General features: G+C 36.6%; 5 protein-coding genes and 1 non-coding gene across 7 annotated transcripts; 4 read left to right on the top strand and 2 right to left on the bottom strand.

Annotated features, from left to right (window-relative positions):
- The first annotated feature begins 67 nt into the window (after nucleotides 1-67).
- On the top strand, nucleotides 68-4,915 carry LOC127246933 (thioredoxin Y2, chloroplastic-like). 2 transcript variants are annotated; one of them, XR_007837781.1, is made up of 6 exons: nucleotides 68-331; nucleotides 1,095-1,183; nucleotides 1,571-1,748; nucleotides 2,151-2,228; nucleotides 2,320-2,397; nucleotides 4,645-4,915. XR_007837781.1 is itself a non-coding variant. In XM_051268594.1 (5 exons), the coding sequence occupies exons 1-4, from the start codon at nucleotides 149-151 to the stop codon at nucleotides 2,214-2,216; spliced, it is 516 nt and encodes a 171-aa protein (XP_051124551.1). In that variant the 5' UTR covers nucleotides 68-148; the 3' UTR covers nucleotides 2,217-2,228; nucleotides 2,320-2,534. The 2 variants fall into 2 exon arrangements, 1 of the variants encoding a protein (XP_051124551.1); XM_051268594.1 differs by lacking the exon at nucleotides 4,645-4,915 and having other exon boundaries at nucleotides 2,320-2,534.
- Nucleotides 2,630-4,523, bottom strand: LOC127246932 (phospholipase A1-II 1). Its single transcript, XM_051268593.1, has 3 exons — nucleotides 4,421-4,523; nucleotides 3,575-4,221; nucleotides 2,630-3,503 (listed from the first exon to the last, which is right to left on the bottom strand). Exons 2-3 carry the CDS (start codon nucleotides 4,208-4,210, stop codon nucleotides 2,901-2,903), a joined length of 1,239 nt encoding a protein of 412 aa, XP_051124550.1. The 5' UTR covers nucleotides 4,211-4,221; nucleotides 4,421-4,523; the 3' UTR covers nucleotides 2,630-2,900.
- Nucleotides 4,916-7,564: 2,649 nt separating the features above from the next.
- Nucleotides 7,565-8,891, top strand: LOC127246694 (uncharacterized). Its single transcript, XM_051268207.1, has 2 exons — nucleotides 7,565-8,292; nucleotides 8,385-8,891. Exons 1-2 carry the CDS (start codon nucleotides 7,642-7,644, stop codon nucleotides 8,571-8,573), a joined length of 840 nt encoding a protein of 279 aa, XP_051124164.1. The 5' UTR covers nucleotides 7,565-7,641; the 3' UTR covers nucleotides 8,574-8,891.
- A 1,029-nt stretch (nucleotides 8,892-9,920) lies between these two features.
- Nucleotides 9,921-9,992, top strand: TRNAH-GUG (transfer RNA histidin (anticodon GUG)). The gene has a single exon. It is a non-coding gene; the product is annotated as a tRNA-His (tRNA).
- Nucleotides 9,993-14,862: 4,870 nt separating this feature from the next.
- On the top strand, nucleotides 14,863-20,683 carry LOC127246682 (cellulose synthase A catalytic subunit 2 [UDP-forming]-like). Its single transcript, XM_051268190.1, has 14 exons — nucleotides 14,863-15,133; nucleotides 15,623-15,818; nucleotides 15,915-16,126; nucleotides 16,215-16,317; nucleotides 16,410-16,584; nucleotides 17,146-17,412; nucleotides 17,505-17,850; nucleotides 17,935-18,072; nucleotides 18,168-18,293; nucleotides 18,383-18,595; nucleotides 18,691-18,964; nucleotides 19,053-19,249; nucleotides 19,345-19,695; nucleotides 19,781-20,683. The coding sequence occupies exons 1-14, from the start codon at nucleotides 15,053-15,055 to the stop codon at nucleotides 20,360-20,362; spliced, it is 3,261 nt and encodes a 1,086-aa protein (XP_051124147.1). The 5' UTR covers nucleotides 14,863-15,052; the 3' UTR covers nucleotides 20,363-20,683.
- Nucleotides 20,522-22,506, bottom strand: LOC127246688 (WAT1-related protein At1g43650-like). The gene is made up of 7 exons (XM_051268200.1): nucleotides 22,059-22,506; nucleotides 21,905-21,967; nucleotides 21,705-21,821; nucleotides 21,404-21,638; nucleotides 21,177-21,335; nucleotides 20,940-21,091; nucleotides 20,522-20,870 (listed from the first exon to the last, which is right to left on the bottom strand). Exons 1-7 carry the CDS (start codon nucleotides 22,262-22,264, stop codon nucleotides 20,735-20,737), a joined length of 1,068 nt encoding a protein of 355 aa, XP_051124157.1. The 5' UTR covers nucleotides 22,265-22,506; the 3' UTR covers nucleotides 20,522-20,734.
- Between the last annotated feature and the right edge of the window lie 162 nt (nucleotides 22,507-22,668).

Here is a 22,668-nt window from a genome sequence, read left to right as displayed (position 1 = left end):
TATAATTTATAATTTATACTTTAATAAATATATATATATATATATATATATTTTATCCCCTAGTCTGGTTCCGTTTCTCTCCCACCTTTCCTCGTAAATTCCCTTCTCTGTGGTTTTTTGTCCATAGCAGTACACGAGCAGCACAACAATGTCAATATCTGTGCCGGCGGCGCTGCTTCCGACTATCGTTGCTAAGACGTCGCCGTTTTCTTCGTCAACGGATTCCAGGCTTGTTCATTTCTCGTCTCTTAAATTCCCCACGAATCTCCGCATTTCTGGAAATCGGAATCGCTGCCTCAAATCTAAGCCGCGCTACAGAACACTAACGCTGGTAATTGTTCATCCACTTTTGGAGCGGGATAAAAATAACCTTTTTAAGCATTCTTTTCGATCTCAGTACATCTTTGTGGTCAGGAGTACGCTGTTTTTGTTTCTTATGTATATTTACGCTCGTGTTCTGGAACGTTTTGGCCATTTTTCCTAGTGTCCATATGTTTTTTACGACATGTTAGTTTGGTGTGTATGGACTTGGATTGTTGAATTGTTGAAATTTTGGAGTTTTCGTGAACATAAGTATCGACGGAATTATCTGATATTTCTTTCTTCTATAATGAGAACGTATGCTTTCTTTGGATCTGGTCCAGGATAGGATACTTTGCGTCAGTTTCTGGAAATGTATTCTGAATTTTTGCATACACGGTTTTAGACTATTTCTTTCCTTTTTTAGGTTGCAGAAAGCTCACAAGTTCTTGTGGGCTTAATTCATCATAATATATTTTAAACCCAAAGAAATCAATTTTAAGGAACCAAAAGATGAAGCTTGTAAACAATAGTCTTCTCAGATATGAACTGAAAATGCAGCATCGTTTTTTTATTTTTTTGTTGGGTTGGATGTCATAATTTTGGTTTATTACGACCAGTATAATGAACTCAGTTAATGTTATTGACTTGTAAAGTTGGGTAAGAAAATTGATGCTTGATATACTGTAAGTAGAGATTGTCTACGAGTTTCTTCTTTATAAATTTTCTAAAGAGAATAATGCTCGAATCTATAATATGAGTGATCAGTAACAACTTGAAATTTATTCACTCAGGTTGCATCAAAGAAGCAGACATTTTCTTCCTTTGATGATTTATTGGAGAAATCTGATAAACCAGTATTAGTTGACTTCTATGCCACTTGGTAACTATTCTTTTCTTATTTTACTGCATTTTTACTTTCTTCTTCTTTTCTGTTTTTTAGTTAAACAATTTTTTTGGATTTACAACTTGGAAATTTCCAGTACTTAGTTTTTTAGTAACTCTGAAACACCTTTACAGTTTATAATTTGAGTTTTTTGAAGTTTTATTAATGTACATAAGTGTTGATGGTTTGGCTTTGATGTTTAAAGGATTGTATAATAACTCATGGATTTCTTTTGAGAGATTGTGATGTTCTATCCATAGATCTATGGATTGATTATCTTATAAGCAACCTTGTTTTGTTTGCCATCACTCCTAATGAATATGTCCGGTATATACAAATCAACTTCATATCTGATGAAAGTATTTCTGCCTTTGACTTTTCTAGGTGTGGTCCTTGCCAATTCATGGTTCCAATTCTGGAACAAGTTAGTGCTTTAATTGGGGATAAGATCAAGGTAGTGAAACTTGACACAGAGAAGTATCCCACCATTGCAAATAAGTACAGCATTGAAGCATTGCCAACATTCATTTTGTTCAAAGATGGGAAACCATTTGATCGTTTTGTAAGTGGTGATATTTTCTTGTAACCTTTTCCATACTCTTGTTGATTTTATAAGCTTCACCTCTATATTATGTGCCGGATTAAATTATTGAATTATTATTTATGTTTTGTTGTTTGTTCCTATGTACAATGGTTATAAGGTTTAGGGTTGGTGTTGCCTGAGATAATTGTATTCAGTTACATGAAATCCAGAACCTTTATTATTACCTTGCTATGCATACTATCAGGGTGTGGAACAATGATAAGTTTTTCTTGAATGTTTTGATGTTCCTGTCAAAAGATTAGTTAAAGATACAAATTGTTCGTGGACAATATATCATTTTCTTTTGCCACTTTGTCAATTGTATGTAATCTGTATACATTTTATTATAGTTATTTCTTAAATACTCTCCCTAATCTGCAGGAAGGTGCAATGAATGCTGACCAGCTCATCCAACGTATTGAGACTTCGCTTCAAGTTAAGAAATAACCTCTGTCAATGGTGAGTTCGTGTACACTATCAAAGAAAATAGAGAAATTTAGCTTATTTAAGTACATGAGTTAACTACTTACTCAAATTTTCCTATTGGCAGTATCTAATGCTATGTAAAAATTGGAAAAGGCATAAAGGATGATGCTAATCATCTTGTTTGACTGCCTGCCTTAATGTGGTAAAAATTCTTGATTCTTCTGTGATTATTTCAATCAAGCCATCCATGTTCGATCATGTAACTGGTCTGAATGTGCCACTTACTCATTGGAAGATGAAATTTCAAGTTGAACTGTTTTTATAAATTATATTGCCATACATGCATATTCACATGCTTTTCTCCAGGCTAACTGCAAAGTTAAAGGAGAAATTTTACTTTGAATTTACCTTCTTATTGAGAAAAGAATTGAATACTTAACATGTATATTTTATTCTTTCAAAGTAATTATGTACTGTGAATCGTGTACCCTATACCCATAGCTCAGTGGAGAATTATGAATAGAGAACAACAACTATTTCATATCTCGCAAGACCTCTTCTTTTTTTGTTTTATGTCTTTTTCCCCTAAAGAAACATAAATACCCCCTGATATTGAACTTGAGAGTAGATCTTCAAATTTAGGGTTAGTCCTTCACATATTGTTGTTTGCATGAGGTTTCTTGTCATCATTAATACCTTATTGAATTAGAAATCATCTTGCTCGTAATCCATTAACTCCCATGATCCATCTACCTGTTGCACCAAGCCTTTGTTCTTCTCACACCACCAAGAAACCGGAACACAATGTTCATCCTTTAGCGCATCCAAATGTTTGTTAACTAGGGCAATATCTCGGTTCACTTCCAATCTGAATCCTCCTTTACTCCCTTGTGTCCCTGCAACACCATGCAAATAAGCTTCAAGGTTATGCCAGCTGCTCAGATTCCCAGGCTTCAAGTAGGTTGACTTATCTGTGTTAATGGCCAACTCTTCCCCAACCTCTGAGTACCCTATCAGAGGATATGTTGGCACAACATCTAGGGCATTTCTCACACGTAGGATCCGAAGATTCTGTAGAGTTAATAGGAATTTGCGGAAGTTGTCATCCCCAACACGGGGACTGGCAAATACAAAGGCCGTCACAGGGCAAGCCTTGTGGAGCATGCCCTGGGGCCTGTTGTATCCATTGGCTACTATGTCTACTGCATTTAGAGTAGAGACTGCTGCCCCCAAGCTGTGCCCTGTTATGCTAATACTGATCTCCTCATTCTTGTACTGCTCTACCAATCTCCTCACCTCACTGAGAACCTGAAAGGTGTAAACAATGATTGATTTTAGTTAAGCCGGTTGATTTGTCCGTAGTGTATTATCCAATTTACCTGTTGTCTAGCACTAGATTTATTAAATGGAGATCTTTGATCTTCTGAAGTGTAGATTGAGTGCCAGCCAAAATGCACCTTAGGGTCATCATTGCCTCCTAAGATTTCCGGGGCCGAGACTAGCCCAAACTGGAAGTCATTCACCCATTCAAGATTCTGAATGGTTCCTCTCCACGCGATCAGGATGTCGCGTCGGCCTAGTGCCAGTTTCCCCTCATCTGTAGCCACAGCCACAAACCCCATCCAGTTTGATTCCTTGTTCCATGCCTCTCTTGACCATGACTTGATGATGAAGGCATCGGGTAATAGTGATGATGATGTTGCGTAGAAGTATTTTGTAGCCTTGTACTTGAAGGGATTACCCATGTCGATCCCAACCTTAGAGAAAAGGTCTTTCTTTGCATATCTGCTACTTCCTGCATACTTTGATGCCTTCTCGGAGTTGAAGTTGTCGTAAGTTGCTTGAGCCATTTCTCCGTAGTGGATAATGTATCGGCGTAGATCAAGGTCTAAAGGATCTAACAGACCTTCCCAATGGTTCATGCCACTGAGGGCCCTCCATCTTTTGACTATGCCTCCTTTCCTGTCTGCGCCGCCGTATGTCTTCTTCTTCTTTCTCTTGAAGAAATTCATCATTTTACCTTCACCTAAGATACCAAAATCTGTATAAGATACTTGAACTGATCCACTTTATTTGAATGAAATAGTTATGATTGTTTTATAGTTATCACAATATATGATTGTTACTTACTAGTTCATCACTATACTTTTGCATAAATATTTACAGCAAAGTTTGTATCTATTTGAAATGAAAAAATGCAAGAGTGAACATTTAATATATGATACCTATATATGAAATAACCTCTGTATGTTTATGTGTTACCCTTCTTCAACCTGAGCAGCTCTTTGTTTGGGTATGTATAAGATAATCCTTGAAACAGAAGACCAGATATATACAGCCATGGCCAGACCTTATCTGGCATTGCCACAGAATTTGAACAACTGCATGAGGGAATAAAAATGATCCCATATTGGCAATAATAATATTCTTATATCTGAGGATATTGCAGGATCAGTTAAGGTGTCCATGTCAGCTTTTACATTCTTGGATTCAAAGGTCGTCCCACTCAACCTTGGAAGCAACCCTAATTCTTCCAAAACAGTCAATGATGATACTTCATTGCCACTAATGACAAAAGGAATATATTATGGGCTACTGTTGACAGTCAGTTGCTTATCCATATCCACTTATTTTATTTGCCTTAAAACTGCTTGGTGCCATAATGTTAGATCCCTTTGTGTGTCTATTTAGAAATGTTGTGTTTGTCGTGTGATGATGTTTCTTTTATTTATTTAAAAGAATTTTCCTGAATGGCATAGATAGATGACCTTTTCTGTGCAGTTACAAATGGTAGCCTCGGCCAATTATCTTATCTTATTATGACAAAAAGAAGATGCTCACATTAATGCCATTCCCCATAGTATACCAGAAATCTAAGCAATGAATGAATGGCTTTTGGTAATTCTGTATATGATCTTTGTCCAAGAAATGGGATGTCTTGACACTCACAAGGATTTGATTTTTTTGGCCACGTGCACCCTTTCTTGGAATGAATCCAAATTGTGCTTTCTTAAGTCTAATCCAAGAAAATACCCTTGATAGAGTGAGAGAGAGAGACACACACACACACGTAATCTCCAGCTTATGGGTTAGAAGTGTAGGTTAGTTCAATCATCCAACACCACTGATACTGTTAGAAGTAGGCCAGAGTCTTAGAATGGCAAGGACCTCACCCCAAAACTAGAGGGATTTGCGAGTTGAATCGAATAAAATTTTAAATATTTTTGTTAGTTTGTTATTATTTGTAAATAAGGCTCGTGTTTGTTCATTAAATATTTGTTTTTGTTTTTAGTGTTTGAATTTGGATGGTTAGAAACAATTTTATTATTTGTGTTTGGTTTGATTAATTTTGTTTGGATAAGTATGATAGTTTATTTTATTTTTTAATTTATTTGTGATATTTTATTTATTTGTTTGTTTTTAATTAATAATTTTAAATATTTATATAAGAAATTACATGATATATATAATTATGAAATTATATAATATTAATTTTAAAATTTATTAATTTAAGTTGGTTGGAACTGATTGAGTTCATGAGGATTTTTTCTTTTTTCTTTTTTCTTTTTCTTTTTTTTTTTTTTTTTTTTTTATCAAATTTGACTTGCTCTAGACTTAGTTGGATCTAAAATTTAAAAACACGCAACGCAATCCATCTTCAATATAAAAATTTGAACTTAAATTAATTTCACTAATAATAAGGCCAGGTTCAGCCGTCCAGGGCGACATCCTAATTCCTATGTCCTTGCCTTGCGCATCTTGGCAATATATTATTATTATTATTATTATTATCAATCATTATTATATGTTAAATTTAGTTTATCATTAGTTTTAATAAAATAAAATTTTTAATATTTGCCTATTATTTTTCGTTCATTTTTTTATTTATTACAAATATAGCTATTTTTATTATATTTATTACTATTATTAAATAATAACTACATTTTCAAAATACATCAATTATTTTTTATTTTTTATTTTTTAATAAACTACTATTTTTTGTCGGGTGGAAATTAGAGAGTATTATTTAGTGGAGTAGCTTTTTTTAATTAGTATTATTTAGGGGAACGGTTAGGGTGAAATTAATTAGTATTTGTGCTGCATAAGAGGTTGTCCGTTCATATATTGTATTTGTATTGTTGTTTCATAATTATAAATATATTGTATAGTAATACGTGGTTTGTTAAAATCAAATATTTATTATATTGTATAAGACTATAAGTGTGCTTCCGATGCCAACACATAATGGGATAACGAGTATTAAGTTGAGCAGCAGCATATTCTTGAAGGTGAGTTTGGATTCTTTTAGGGGTGGGCCAAACTACTTGCCTTGCCGACATTTTTTGTGTCTGTATATATAAATATAAATATAAATAATCTTCTAGCTAGTAGTATTGTCAACCTCGAGTCGACACATACAAGATGAAACCACGTAGGAATAGGACAAGAAGTCGTTTGATAAAATCTTTGTACACGTGGCACAACTCCATACCTGTCCATCGCATATATAAACTACCGACTTTAACTAAAAAAAACAAAAAACCCTACCGACTTCAACTGTTGGGATTAATACACATAGATATATATATATATATATATATATACATACCCAGTTGCAATGTAATTGGTGATAACTAACACTGATAGAAGGGTGGGGTGGGGTGGGGGTGGGGGAGAGATAATAACAATGGTGACCATACTCAGTCTTGCTGCTTTATTAATTAACAACATCAATAATTATGTACTATACATTATGTGACCGACTGACTTTTTCTATCATCCAATCAATCGATCGATCCCTTTTGCTTTTGATCCATATATATATATATATATATCATCAACAAATTAAAGTGTAACCCAACTCAACTCAACTCAACTCAACTCCCATCAATTAATTAATTGATTGCATGCCTTTAGTGGTAATATCTAGCTCCAATCACTACTGTGTATGTGTAATATTATGAGTAGAGTAGAGGATAATATTGGGTTAGTATATTCTTGAAATTCTTCAATCACAATTTTGATATTGTGGAGACTGTCACTTTCAGTGTCAGTTTCAGATCGGATAAGAAATCAATAATCCGTGAATACTATTATTATTATTTAAAAAGTAAATAAAATTGTGGAAATCTCAACCGCCCAATCAATTGATCCATTTATGCCAAGCCAACCTCAACCACTCTTCTCCACGATATTTTTAATTTCTATGGCGTTTCCCACACTCACATATTTCCGGGGTCCATGGCCTCAGCTCCCTCCACCTAGCTACACCTGCTGTCACTATGGTTATGGGACCTCAAGGCCCGGGACCCGCCAAGAATTGTCGCCCACTCTCCACATTACACCTATAAGTATGGCGCATTGTCTGTGTATCTTCATGTCACAGAATCTAATCTAATCTAATCTAATTAATTAATTAATAAAATTTGAATTCTTGTATACAACGATGTCTGAAGAGAAGCACCACCACCACCTCTTCCACCGCCACAAGGACGACGACGAGGAGGAGAAGAGGCCCTACTCCGACTCCGCCGCCGCCCCTGAAGGCACTGGACAGTACGGCGGCGGAGGCGGCTACAAGACTTCCGAATTCGGCGGCAGCGGCGGTGGCGGCTATGGCCAGACTGATGATTACGATAAGAAGTACGACAAGGAAAACGTCGGCGGCTACGGTGGCTACGAGAAAGGAAGCGCCGGTGGCGGCGGCGGCGGCGGCTATGGCCAGACTGATGATTACGATAAGAAGTACGACAAGGAAAACGTCGGCGGCTACGGTGGCTACGCCGCCCAAGGAGGTGACTACGGCAAAGAAAGCGCCGGTGGCGGCGGCGGCGGTGGTTATGGTGGTTACGGACAGACGGCCGGCGACGAGTATGGCGACAAGAAGTACGGGAAGGAGGAGGGCAGCCATTACGCCGGCGGTTACGCCGAGAGCGGCGGCGGCTACGACGAGAATGAGTACGAGAAAGCACAGAATCCGACGGCAGGTTACAATGATCGCAAGGAGAAAGAGGATTACGAGAAAGAAAAGGACCACCACAAGCACAAGGAACACCTCGGCGAGATCGGCGCCGCCGCCGCCGGCGCTTTCGCGCTGGTAATAAGAAAATTAAATAATTTATGAATTATATCCAAAACCCTAATTTTGATTAATGAATGAATGAATGAATGAAATGTATTGATGATCAGTATGAGAAGCATGAGGCGAAGAAGGACCCGGAGCACAAGCACAGGCACAAATTAGAGGAGGAGATCGCCGGCGTGGCGGCGGTGGGTTCCGGCGGGTTCGCGTTCCATGAGCACCACGAGAAGGAGGAGGCTAAGGAAGAAGCTGAAAAGGCCGAGGGCCATACCAAGAAGCATCACTTCTTTGATTAACCTACGTCCCATCGATCATCTGCTCGATCGATCTTCTTCCAACAACATATATATATATATATATATATAGACATACATACATGCATACATATATTGATGGGTATATATAAAACCCTAAATAACTGATGATGATGCTGATGCTGATGCTGATCAAAAGTGTGTTGCTGTTTTGTACGTGCAGCTGTTGTGTGGACTTGTATTATTCTCTCTATATATATACCATATATATATGTGTGTGTGGTAATAAATAAATAATCCAGTGTGTATAAGTTCAATGTTGTGTAATTTAAAAATATGTGGTGTGTGCCTTTGTTTGGATGTTTTAGTTTGATTTTTACTATTCAAAAGAAAAAAAAAAAAAAAATCAAATAAAATCAAATACCTATATTTTATATAAAATAATAATAATAATAATAATTTTACATTTAAAATATATCACCCATGCATATTTATGTCACATTGATCAAGTATTAAATTCAAAATTTTATTATTCAAATTAAAATCTTCAAACAAACACAGCCGATTGTTTCTATGAATGTGTTTTATGAGTGTATATGGTGTATCAAACTTAATGATAGCATGTGATAGTATAGATAATGGTGTCATATATAGTAACATAAATTATGTGTTATCTAACCGTTTATATCATGTCTGTTTAGCATAATTTGGTGTACTATTAGCAATATGTAATAATTCCAGTCTTTGTATGGGTTTAATGCTTTAAAAAACATAAAAAATAGAACCTCAAATTTGGTTACAATTTTTAAAATTAGGAAATCTTTCAACTTGTGCTCTAGATCAACCCATTAGTAATTTTGGGCTGGCCCAATTAAAGTGGGCCAGCCCACCCCATGCAAAAATTAGAGTGTGCAAAATAATATATTGCGTCCTTGATGCAATTATTTGCGTTATATATATATATATGTATATAATTGTTGAATTGTAATCGATGCGCACATGACATGACACTGCCAAAGTACAAGAATTTATAGAAAAGGGCATGTGAAAATGAACAAACTTCTAAGAGTCAATAGTCAAACTCAGAAAGCAGTAGTTTCGAGAATGCTAAATAAATATTAATTTGTGTTTTGAATAGAGACAACAATAGTTAACACTAACGACTAATGCCTACTGTACGGCCAGTGGTTTTTGTCACATTACTTACACAACTAAACAATAAATAATAATAATAATAATAATAATAATAACAATAAATAACGTCTTTTACCACCGTTATGGTAGAGTTGTAATAATAACAATGTTGTTTTTAAGGTAACTATTGCAATTAAATGAGTAGCCAATAAATATATATATATATATATTAAGTCTAAACAACTGGACAAATAAGTGGCTGTAGTTTAGTGGTAAGAATTCCACGTTGTGGCCGTGGAGACCTGGGCTCGAATCCCAGCAGCCACAATTCTGTTTTCATGTAAAATGTGTACTTTTATTTATGAATTATTTTTACTTATACAAAATTAATTGATCTCCATTTAAAAATAATAATAATAAATACTGTATGTCTCTTTTTTTTTTTGTGGAGGTTGCTTCATATTAGTAAATATTTATTGCAGGATTGCATCGCATTAATTCTCACTACATATTTATCTGACATCACTTCAGAAACTATTTACTTCTTACCTTCCCTCCCCACTCTCCTGGCCCATTCCATTTAATTTTATACACTCTACATATACATTTATATTTATATATTATATATATATATATATCCTTAAAATGAAAAAGAACAAGAAAAAGGTAGTAGTAGAGCTCAATAAAATCAGTCAATCTGTAATGTAATGTAAGTATTTTGTTGTATTGATGAAATGAAATGAATAAATTGTGAAATGGGTGTCGGCAGCTGCAGTCCATAAAGACAACATATTATTTTTTCTTTGACATTTAACAAGCTGTCACCACTAATTTTGTCCAATTATTTGGTGCTCAAGATTGACAGCTTACCAATTATTTTCTAAGACTGTTCCTCCGCCACTCTTACAGTGTCGATAATAGGGCAAGAAATCATTTCTCACCAATTTATTTACTCATAATCTTGATATCATTTTTTTTTTATATATATATATAATTGTTAGATTTTCATTTTTTTAGATATCAGCAACTCATCAGCATCATTAATTTGAAGATCTAAAATTGGTGGGGAGAAATACAATAAAGTCTACCAAATTTCCCTTAAGAAAGGGAGTCTGAAAATGAAAACGGTGTCATCACGGGGTCCGAGCTCTCGGGTGGATCTGAACCATTGATGTTCCGCACAATGGACGGGTAGGATGTGTCTGGCGTTGAGGTCCCTGGAGTGCTCAAACATTACTCGCTCCTCACGGGCAATTTGGCCGTCTGACAGCTCACCGAGTGAGAGAGACAGAGCAAGTTGGTCTTTTCTCACTGAGCTGTAACCTCGGCCCATCGTGTCCGACACGTGGCACTTCCTCCTCCGTCGATCTGTATGATTCGCTTGTGTCGGCGGAGGTGGTGCGACGTCGTATTTGCATTATTGAGCTTCCTGCCAATTTTTATTTTATTTTTATTTTTAATTCCCAATTTCCCACCGACGAAAACAGTACCCCTTCCAGCGCGTGTTCCCCACTCGCCGACCTCGCCCGTGGCCATCTGCTGATTGCATGTGTTGCTGTTTTTGCTTTTTCTATTTTTTTTTTTAATTTATCTATTCATTTATTCCACAAAAAGATAGTAATTAATTAACAATTCATAATTTTCAATGATTGGGATTGATTTTCACTCAATAAGCTGTAACAATTTCCAAAATATAAAAATCTCTCTTGCAAACTAGCTACCTACAATATAATAGGTTGCTTGTCTTAGTACTCAATTTATTATTATTTTTTTTTAAAATGAATTTTTCAGACAGTAAATAGTCAATAGAATTATAAAATATAAGGGTCAATATATAAATAGAAAGTGGAGGAAGTGAGAAGAATAATTATTCCTTGATTACTTACCATGCCATTTTATTTATTTATTTATTTATAAATTACAATTGACAGAATCAAAATTCTCTCTTAACTACCACCATATATGTTTATTATTATTAATTACGTACTTACCTGGTTGTCTGTCACATGCCACGGCAAAAATTTTAATTTTATTAAACCAATAGAATCATAGTCGTAAAAAATTATTATATATAGTATTAAAATTATTTGATGAGCTAATTAATGTGGGGACGTAAATTTTAAACTATATTCGAGAGTGGTTGGGACATGCTTTCATTGTCATGTTCTACCTATCTAAAAATAAATAAATAAAACAAAATTGCTTAATATATATGCCTTCTTATATCACTGTAATGAAAATATTAATTATGTCATCAATTTACCATTTAAATGAAACAAACAAACAAATTTTGTTAATTTATAGTCATTCCTAGCTACCTTCAATTATTAGGAGATGATGCATCGATCTTTTTTATTACTATATATCTTTAGTATATTTGTTACTTAAAAATATTACAGATTTATAATTAATAAATAAAATTAAATTCTGATTTTATTTTATATATATATATATATATATTTCTCTTCACAGCTAGCTGATTTCCTCTCGTCGACATATTAATTGATGACAAAGATTTTAATATATATGTATATTGAGTATAATTAATGTTGTCCTTTACGATATTTTGGGTCCTTCGCATACCATACTTTTGCAATAACATTATTCGTTTTTTATTTTTAGATATTTTTTTTAAAAAATTTACAAATGTGTGAGTTCCTACCATAAATAAATTAATATATCTGGGCCGTTGATTTAGAGGATATGGAAGGTGGGACGTCGGATCAAGACATATAATGAAGACGTGCATGCGTATCTATTTTTACATATATATATTTAATACAATGAAGTAATTAAAATAGATAATAAAATTATTAATTAGCTCACATAATTTTATATTTTAGAGATGGGAGTAATTAATTAAAATTGCACAAAAAAACTGAACTAAGAGAAGCATGCATATATACATACATGCACGAATTATACTTCGATGGGTCCAGCTGCATATGTGCCTCGTTGTTTAGATCTGTCACACACACAAAAATATTTAAATTCTTATTTACTTTAATTAGAAAATACTATTATTAATAATAATAATAAAGACTAGCGTGTGCATGTGGGTGCATTTCTGTACACACAATTTACGTACCATTTTGTTAGATATGTATGGCTAATCAAATTAGATATATGAATTAATGGGGATTGGGGTTAAATTAATTAAAGCAGTGGAAACCCTAATTGAGATTTGGATTAAATTAGGGTGCAGAAAATAAAGGAATGTAATTTTGTGTTACATTAATGATTATTATCTCACTATATATATTTATATATCGATCATCATCACATGGCTATGGATATGTTTGTAAGTGAAGAAATCGTGTCCGAAGAAAGGATGAAATATATACCCACTACCATATACAGTGGTTTGCAGGCCATTGTGGGCCTATCTATATATTACTATATATTTCAACCAATATCATATATATATACATTCACTGTCCACTCTCTCTCTCTCTCTCTACTCTTTCTCTCTCTGTATATATATATATATATATATTTATTTATTTATGTTGTGATTGTATTGTATATATTGTCACCCACATGTTTGTAGGTTGCAATATTCTAGATTATATTATTGTTATTTTGGGGATGAAAGAGGACACGATGTATAGGCTTGTCAAGAAATTTTGGAAACCCTTTTGGCAAATCTTAAGAGTGTCTAAAACAGCAATTTGAGAGTGATTTGTGGTCATATTTGTATACAACATGACATTTTGCCTATCCCATTTTCATTTGGAAATCTGAAATATACTTATTAATTTATAATGCAGTATATAAATTATATTCTATTTTAATGTTTCATTTTATTTTTTCTAAAATAAATTATATACTCATTTGTGCGCGTGTATATTTTACACTTGGATAATTAATGCCTAAGTGTAACTGTGAGAACTCAATATAAAATGCTTCTAACCACATTTTTTATTATTCGATATTTTATTTTAAATTTAAAACATCTCAACTAAAAAAAGAAAAAACAATGAAGTTTAATTCCCAAATTAGAGAAAATATAATACATTAGCCAGTGATTACTTGCGTTAGGGTATTGAACATATTCAACTGAAAATTGGACAAAAAAAGACAGCTTTACCAGTGCGACAGAATTAATGAATTTCACATGCCATAAATTCTTTTCCTCTAAGGCAAGCGTAATTGTAACGTGCCAGAAAGTTGTCCTGACCTTTTTACTAGCAAGCTGCCTATTTTTGTCTTTTCCATACAAAATCACCAAAATAGAAAACCTCACTTGATTGTCCTCATAATTGTTGGGTTTGCTGCAAGCAATTAACCCTTTATTCAGACAAATACAAATTTACTTTTCATTATTACAATAATAACATTTTATATATTGCATAATAATAATTTATTATTTTATTATTATTTAAATTACTATTCATATAAAAATGGTGTAAGCAAAAGAACAACGACAAAAAAGAGTGATGAAGATTACAAATGAATATTATGGTCATTGCTAACAACAGCAGTGATTTGTACAAACGTCATAAAACCTTAAAATAACTACACATAAATGCCAAGAAGGTGATGGGTGAGCAACAGTGTTAATAAATATGGGTTGTGTCTTTAACCAAGAAAAGCAAAAAAATTAAAAGAAAAAGGAAAATTAATAATTATAAAATAATGAAATTACGAGAATAGCCCTGGACACAATAGGAAGCCTGGACCTGGGCCCACAGGGCCCACCCTCGTCTACCTCCTTCTTAAACTCTCCATTCACAAATTACCCATTTGATCTGGGCGTTAAAAAGATCTCAACTTTAATTGCTGTGGTGGGTGTAAGCGTTGAATCGTCAATCCATCTTCGTTTCTCTCTGTAAATTTGTTGTCATTCATGTTTGTCTCTCTGATAAAGTGACGTTTTTTGAGGGTTTTGGTCGATCGGTTCTTTGAGCCCAAGTGGCAATTGATTCTCTGAAGTCGCACGAGAGAGAGAGAGAGAGAGGAGAGAGAGAGGGGTTCTCTTAAGGAAAGAATCGGCGAGAGAGTAAATTAAAATAGCCGCCCACCAATGCCATAAAAAGGTTCTCTGGTTCTCCGGGACTGGGAGTAAAACCGACACTTTGCTTCACCGAATGCAATAATATTAATAATAATAATAATAGTAATCATCGATTCATCGTTTGTGTATTTTTCTTGGTTCTGTTAATACATCCTTTTCAGCTCTTTGTTTAATGCGAAGCGGTTGTGTTTAAGAAGAGAGGGAAAAGGAAGCACACAGGGCATTTGCGTTTCTTTCTCTTCTTCTTTCTCTCTGTCTTCCTTCCTTCTTTCCCATGGGGTTTCCAAATTGGCCTTGAGCCGCGGGAGACATTCTCTTCTCTTACATCTCTATCTTTCCACTAATTTCCCATCTCTATCTTTTGGGATCCATGGATACTAAAGGGAGGCTCGTGGCTGGTTCTCACAACAGGAATGAGTTTGTACTCATCAATGCAGATGAGATTGGAAGAGTGAGTTCTTTCGAAAGATCATTCTTTTTTCAGTCCCGCGTTGTACCTGCACTTTGCGCCGCAGTTTTGATCTTGTTTGTTGAGTTTCTCTGTCCTGTTGGAGTTATTTCTTTTCCTAATTTTCGGTTTTGAGTGTTTTTTTTTCAAGATTATTAATGGCGGAGCGTCGTTTTGGTGAACTCTCGAAATCTGATTCGTCAGTTTTTCATTCTTGAATTTAAGATCATCTCCCCCCCTCTTTTCACATTTCTCCATTGTAATTTTGCTCAGTTTGGAAGCAGCTTTTCTTTGATTTTTATTTTCTCTAGTTAAATAGCCCCCCTTTCTGTTTTTCTAGATTTCAGGGCCGGTCAAAGGTTTTTCACCATCATTCTTGCATCATCGTTTTTCAGCTCACACAAAATCTCTCTTTCCTTTTGAATCTGTAATAAGAGTTGTATTGATCTGTTTCTAACTGGTTTTTAATTCATTTATCCGTGTCGGTGTCAGGTGACTTCCGTGAAAGAGTTGAGCGGACAGATTTGTCAGATTTGCGGGGACGAGATCGAATTTACTGTCGATGGAGAGCCTTTTGTTGCCTGCAATGAATGTGCATTCCCAGTTTGCAGACCTTGCTACGAATACGAAAGGAGGGAAGGCAATCAGGCGTGCCCTCAGTGCAAAACACGATACAAACGAATCAAGGGTTGGAATTTGGGAATCCATTCCTCCAAATCTTAATCTTTTTTTTTCAATCATGAAATCGATGTTCATTTGATTTATCTGCTGCCCTAATTTGCAGGGAGCCCTAGAGTCGATGGAGACGAAGACGAGGACGAATTCGACGATTTGGAGCATGAATTCGATTACAATGGAAACCCTCAACAGCTCACAGAAGCAGCCCTCGCTTCTCGACACAATCTTGGCCGCAGCGCTTCCGGAATCACTACACCATCAGAATTGGATCCCTCAGCAGTCAACTCAGAAATTCCTCTACTCACGTATGGCCAAGAGGTACTCAAATCTACTAATTAATCTTCATCTCCATGTTCTTGATTTCGTTTGGCATCAGTTCCAGATTTTACAAATTTTAATGATGCAGGATGACACGATCTCGGCCGACAAACACGCACTCATTATCCCTCCATTTATGGGCCGTGGGAAGAGAGTTCATCCCATGCCGTACACTGATTCATCCATGACCTGTAAGTGTGTTCAATTACTTGGGTTTCTGTTTATTTTATTTCCAGAAATTCAATGGATTAAAAATGGATTCTCTACTTGATTTACAATGCAGTGCCTCCACGGCCAATGGATCCCAAGAAAGACTTAGCAGTGTACGGCTATGGGACTGTTGCTTGGAAGGAAAGAATGGAGGAATGGAAGAGAAAGCAAAATGATAAGCTTCAAGTGGTTAAGCATCAAGGGGATAAAGGTGGTTTCGATGAGCTGGATGATCCCGATTTACCCAAGTAGGTCCACCATTTTTGTTTCTTTTTCCTTCTACTGTGTGGAGTGTCGGTGGCTCTGCATTTAATGTTTTTGTTGTGAGATTAATATTATAAATACCACAGGCTGACTTCTAGCTTTTGCAACCACTAAAATTTATAGCCGTTGTTAATTGCCCAAGGTTTATTAATGGCTTCAATATAATACTCATCAATGTGTGCTAACCATCTTAATTAGAGAAGCTGTTTTTGTCCTTTTCTGCATTTAACTTTTCACTTTAGCCGCTCTTTGGAGAAGAAAGCTAGAATTCATCCAATTGAATTAGTTTTTCAGGATAAAGATTTGATCTTTATTTCGATGGTAAGTGTCAACTGCAATGTTTGTATTGAACCCTTGAACCGTTGGATTGATTTATCAACGACGAATCTTAGTTTTTGTTTGATTAATGTTGGAGTAAATGCAATGGTTTTGAAATGGATTGCTATTTACTGGATGTGTCGCTTTTTTCATTCTTGCATGTGGTCCTCGTACATGGTTCTTGAACTCTCGAATTGCATTAAAAATCTTATGTTTTGTACTTTAAGGATGGACGAAGGCAGACAGCCACTTTCCAGGAAGTTACCGATTCCATCGAGCAAAATAAGCCCTTACAGAATCATCATTGTGCTGCGAATGGCGATTCTAGGATTGTTCTTTCATTACAGAATTCTTCATCCTGTGAACGATGCATATGGGCTGTGGCTTACTTCAATTATATGCGAAATATGGTTCGCCGTGTCTTGGATATTTGATCAGTTTCCAAAATGGTTTCCTATTGTACGAGAAACATACCTAGACAGACTGTCGCTAAGGTAATAAATAAATGATACATTCTCTTACAAACACATCTTCAAGTTGTCTTTGTATTTCAATTCCTGATTCCTGTGCCGAATTTCATTACCAGGTATGAGAAAGAGGGAAAACCCTCAGGGCTAGCTGCTGTGGACATATTCGTGAGTACGGTGGATCCCATGAAGGAACCTCCGCTAATCACTGCCAACACGGTTCTTTCAATTCTTGCTGTGGATTATCCCATCGACAAGGTCGCATGCTATGTATCTGATGATGGTGCGGCAATGCTGACCTTCGAAGCTCTTTCCGAGACATCCGAGTTTGCCAGGAAATGGGTTCCCTTCTGCAAGAAATATAGAATTGAACCCCGGGCTCCCGAATGGTACTTTGCTCAGAAAGTTGACTATTTGAGAGACAAAGTTGAGCCAACATTTGTCAGGGAGCGTCGAGCGATGAAGGTGACATATTCTTTGTTGTACTTTTCTATGATTTGTCGTCTAGCCTCACGACTGAACCCTTTTGAGATTAAACTTTTGATGCAGAGAGAGTATGAAGAGTTTAAGATCCGAATAAATGCATTGGTTGCCACGTCACAGAAGGTTCCCGAGGATGGTTGGACTATGCAAGATGGAACTCCGTGGCCGGGAAATAATGTCAGGGATCACCCCGGAATGATACAGGTAAAAAACAAAAAAAAAAAAATTGGGATGCCGTCTATTGGCGCAATGGTAGCTACGGATTCTTTAGTTATATAATCGTTTTGTTTGCTTGACAGGTGTTCTTGGGTCAAAATGGTGTCCGAGATATTGAAGGGAATGAGTTGCCTCGACTTATATATGTTTCTCGTGAGAAACGACCTGGTTTTGAGCATCACAAAAAAGCCGGTGCTATGAATGCCTTGGTATTTGTCTTTACAATGTTTTTAAGCTTTAAATTATTCCCTACTACGAGGCAATCGCTTGAGCCGATAGTTTGTTTTTCTGAATCCAGATTCGGGTGTCAGCTGTGATCTCCAATGCTCCTTACCTACTTAATGTCGATTGTGATCACTACATAAACAACAGCAAGGCTCTTAGAGAGGCTATGTGTTTCATGATGGATCCTCAGGCTGGAAAGAAGATATGCTACGTGCAGTTTCCACAAAGATTCGATGGAATTGATAGGCACGATCGATACTCAAATCGAAACGTTGTCTTCTTTGATGTACGTAAGCTCATTTGGTGTAGTACTTATCACAGCTTATGGATGCTCTTCGCGGACGGTTCATTTTATTAATTAAGTTTTCCGATTGGTGACAGATAAATATGAAAGGGCTTGATGGGATTCAAGGTCCGATATACGTAGGAACTGGATGTGTCTTCCGAAGGCAAGCTCTTTATGGATATGATGCCCCGAAGAAGGCGAAACCACCCGGCAAGACATGCAATTGTTGGCCGAAATGGTGTTGCTGCTGCTGTGGTTCGAGGAAGAAGAACAAGAAAGCGAAGTCGAAAGAAAACAAGGAAAAGATTAAACACAGGGATGCATCGCCGCAGATTCATGCTCTTGAAAACATCGAGGAAGGAATCGAGGGTAAGATAGAAATGATCTAATATGTCACTAATATGTTCTGTACATTTATTTCATCAAACACTGAATCATTCTTCCCTGTTTCTGGCAGGAATCGACAACGAGAAATCATCCCTCATGCCTCAAGTAAAGTTCGAGAAAAAATTCGGACAGTCGCCAGTTTTCATTGCATCAACGCTTCTAGAACAAGGCGGCGTTCCCCCGGGAGCAACATCCGCGTCGCTCCTCAAAGAAGCTATTCATGTGATTAGCTGTGGTTACGAAGACAAGACAGATTGGGGGAAAGAGGCATGTATATGCAAACAGTTTTCACGAAACTCAAGTATGTTTTTTCCGATCTGATGTTTTGCTCGTAAGTCTCACAATCTGTTTATTATTGCCAGATTGGATGGATTTACGGCTCGGTTACTGAAGACATTTTAACTGGATTCAAGATGCATTGCCATGGCTGGCGCTCGGTCTACTGTATTCCCAAAAGACCTGCCTTTAAGGGATCTGCCCCAATCAATCTTTCAGATCGTTTGCACCAGGTTCTTCGATGGGCCTTGGGGTCAGTCGAGATTTTCTTGAGCAGGCACTGTCCTATTTGGTATGGATACGGATGCGGTCTGAAACCATTGGAGAGATTTTCGTACATAAACTCAGTCGTCTATCCATTGACATCACTTCCCTTGATTGCTTACTGCACTTTACCCGCAGTCTGCCTACTCACGGGGAAATTCATCGTCCCGGAGGTGAGCAACCGGAAAAAGTATAATCAAGAACTTGTTGGAAATTCTTATTTTCCTTACGCTGACGATTCTTTGTTGGTGTTCACAGATCAGCAACTACGCGAGTATAGTTTTCATGGGTCTTTTCATCTCCATCGCTGCAACTAGCGTTCTTGAAATGCAGTGGGGCGGAGTTGGGATTGACGACTGGTGGAGAAACGAGCAGTTTTGGGTGATCGGTGGCGTCTCGTCTCACCTCTTTGCTCTACTTCAAGGTCTTCTCAAAGTATTGGCTGGCGTCAACACGAACTTCACTGTCACATCCAAAGCAGCAGACGACGGGGAGTTCTCTGAGCTCTATCTCTTCAAGTGGACATCTTTGTTGATCCCACCGATGACTCTTATGATCATCAACATAATTGGAGTTATAGTCGGCGTCTCAGACGCCATAAACAATGGGTACGAAACATGGGGTCCTCTATTCGGGAAGCTCTTCTTTGCGCTATGGGTGATCGTGCACTTATATCCCTTCCTCAAAGGTTTCATGGGGAAACAAGATCGACTTCCTACTATCATCGTGGTATGGTCCATTCTTTTGGCTTCGATATTCTCTTTGTTGTGGGTTCGAATCAATCCATTCTTGTCTAGAGATGGCATTGTCTTGGAAGTTTGCGGGTTGGACTGTGATTAGTGATACAGAAGAATAAAGAGTTTAGGTTTCGTGTAGAAAAAAGAAAGAAAAAATGTTGCGTGGGAACTGCAGAATGGAGAGTATTCGATATCAGGGCGAGCACGAGATGAAGGAGATGGAAGAGAAGCCCTGTGTGTAGATATGAAAGAGAAATGCTGCAACAGCACACATCTATATATTGTTGTGCACAGTTTTTATTTGTTGATTTATTTGGATAAGTTTGTGTGTTCTTGATTGTCGAGAGAAACGTTTGTCAAGTTGTCATAATTTATATTTCCCTTCTCAATAAAAAAAAGAATGCCCCTTTCATCCTTTTCAACACATTTTATTGTGACACCATACAATTACACAAATCATCACATGAAAATTCTGTCATTTCTCTACATCAGTTCTTTCACTCTCTTGAGTTAGCATTTCCTGCCTTTCTGTTGCTTCAGGGTTTTCTTCTTTGCTCTTTGCCCATAGAATTCCATAAAGTCCAATTACCAGCAGCATTGCTCCACAAAAACTGTTGAATTAAACCATGTCAATCCAGGAGAAAACCTACAATGATATGTGCAGTGTAATCCAATCCAACCTTCCCCAGTGAAGTGTCTCCTGGAAGAATATTGCTGAGAATATGGCTGTAATAACAAGTGACAGTGGACTAAAAGCAGCACTGAAAACAGGTCCCTTCTTCTCCACAATCCAAGCCAGAAGCCAATACCCAAATCCTTGAACTATCACGCCCTGCAAAGTATTAACAAAACTATGCCCTCAGGTTGTAAAAAGTATTCAAGAACCAAGAATAGAAAGTTCTTTGGTGTGTATATACACAGTAGAAAACAGAAAGGAGATTGATATCCCATCCCAGTTTCCAGGATTCTGGATTTCTTTCCATTGCCATAGCCCAGACTGCTGATGTTACACAACTGAAAATACATTGCAGTGCTGTGAGGTGGAGCTTAGCTGGATACTGCTTAAGGAGGGGAACCTACAAAAGAGAAGGCGAAATCAGGATTAATTAGGCATAAAAGGACTCGGAGATGTTATCCATCTAACCTGCAGAATTAGCCACAAACACCACATCACGATGCCTGCTAGAATGATGAGAGAGCCCTTTATCCAACCATCCTTTGTGTAAGTTTGTTTGGATAGATGTAAGATGTTTTTTTGGCTTTCTGGATACATAGCAGGGCCAGTGACAAATGTGCATAGCAGAGCTCCTAAAAGGCCTAATGCAGCACCGATCACTTTGGACATTCCATGCTTTTGTTTTATGTTCAGGCTTTCCATTCTGGAAAGTTTCGAACCTTTTAATTTGATGTTTAGTATTGAATGGAGTACTAGGATACAGTCATACCTGAAGCAGACCGCCAAGACGAATGTAATGGCCAGATTTGTGTTGGTTAAGGCTATAGCAAATGTTGCCGATACATAGTTGAGCGAATAGTAGACGAGGTTTAAATTCATTGTGATCCTGAAGTTCATAGCACACATTGCAGTGAAACACAGAGAGAACATAACACTACCTAATGTTGTAATAAAGGAGCATATATGTACCCGGTTGACACCAGAAAGATTTTGGAGAGCAAGGGGAATGATAAAGGAGGCGACTTCTTGCTTCTGTTTCAGTTGGAAGAGGTTCAGTCATTACTCCTTAACTATAACTGATCAAATGATAACATGGAATCTGGTAAAGGCAAATTGATCGTACCTCTCTAGAACAAACACGAACGGGACCAATGCTAGTGTAGCAAATGCTTGGCGATAAACTACAAACACATGTGCATTCATTCCTTCAGAGATTGACGCTTTAGACAACAAGGACATGCCTGCATACACAAACTGATAGAGTATCATCGCGAAATATGGCTTGTTCTTCTCCATGTTTCTTACACAGCCTTGCAAGCCAGCAGCCATTTCTGATCTTCTGTGTCCTCTTATAAGTTTTGGTTAGTTCCTGGGATGCAATTTAAAAGAGATGGTGTTGGAGCTGAATGTATTCATCAAGTCTCATCCAACCCTGTCATTTAGGCTTGCCAAACTGGATGGGAATCTCATTCAAATAAATAATGGAGCAAGAAAATGACGAACACTATCAAATAATAAATTGTCCACCATCAACGCATCTGTAGCAGTACTGAACTTTTCAGTCAAACTAAAACCAGAAAATATTTATGCATAGCTGCCGCACCAAGACAAGCTACTCATAAACTATGTTATAAAGGTACAAGACAGATTGTGAGGGATTATTAATTGAGAAGATCTGATTTTTGTCAACATTTCCTGGTGTAGTAGACATTGTGCCTATTTGTTTATATTTT

The sequence above is a fragment of the Andrographis paniculata genome, unplaced genomic scaffold (genome assembly GCF_009805555.1).
Source record: "Andrographis paniculata isolate CXL003 unplaced genomic scaffold, ASM980555v1 Contig30END, whole genome shotgun sequence".
Taxonomy (NCBI): domain Eukaryota; kingdom Viridiplantae; phylum Streptophyta; class Magnoliopsida; order Lamiales; family Acanthaceae; genus Andrographis; species Andrographis paniculata.
Note: the sequence above shows the minus strand (reverse complement) of the source record. Positions and strands in the feature narration are given on the sequence as shown.

Coding starts and splice junctions, on each gene's coding strand:
- LOC127246932 (XM_051268593.1), bottom strand. CDS start 4,210: ATGATGAATTTCTTCAAGAGAAAGAAGAAGAAGACATACGGCGGCGCA. Junction 3,504..3,574: donor AATCTAGTGCTAGACAACAG/GTAAATTGGATA, acceptor TACACCTTTCAG/GTTCTCAGTGAGGTGAGGAG.
- LOC127246688 (XM_051268200.1), bottom strand. CDS start 22,264: ATGGCTGCTGGCTTGCAAGGCTGTGTAAGAAACATGGAGAAGAACAAG. Junction 21,092..21,176: donor TCCTTTCTGTTTTCTACTGT/GTATATACACAC, acceptor AATACTTTGCAG/GGCGTGATAGTTCAAGGATT. Junction 20,871..20,939: donor GAGACACTTCACTGGGGAAG/GTTGGATTGGAT, acceptor TTAATTCAACAG/TTTTTGTGGAGCAATGCTGC.
- LOC127246933 (XM_051268594.1), top strand. CDS start 149: ATGTCAATATCTGTGCCGGCGGCGCTGCTTCCGACTATCGTTGCTAAG. Junction 332..1,094: donor GCTACAGAACACTAACGCTG/GTAATTGTTCAT, acceptor TTATTCACTCAG/GTTGCATCAAAGAAGCAGAC. Junction 1,184..1,570: donor GTTGACTTCTATGCCACTTG/GTAACTATTCTT, acceptor TGACTTTTCTAG/GTGTGGTCCTTGCCAATTCA.
- LOC127246682 (XM_051268190.1), top strand. CDS start 15,053: ATGGATACTAAAGGGAGGCTCGTGGCTGGTTCTCACAACAGGAATGAG. Junction 19,250..19,344: donor AGACAGATTGGGGGAAAGAG/GCATGTATATGC, acceptor TATTATTGCCAG/ATTGGATGGATTTACGGCTC. Junction 19,696..19,780: donor GGAAATTCATCGTCCCGGAG/GTGAGCAACCGG, acceptor TGGTGTTCACAG/ATCAGCAACTACGCGAGTAT.
- LOC127246694 (XM_051268207.1), top strand. CDS start 7,642: ATGTCTGAAGAGAAGCACCACCACCACCTCTTCCACCGCCACAAGGAC. Junction 8,293..8,384: donor CCGCCGGCGCTTTCGCGCTG/GTAATAAGAAAA, acceptor ATTGATGATCAG/TATGAGAAGCATGAGGCGAA.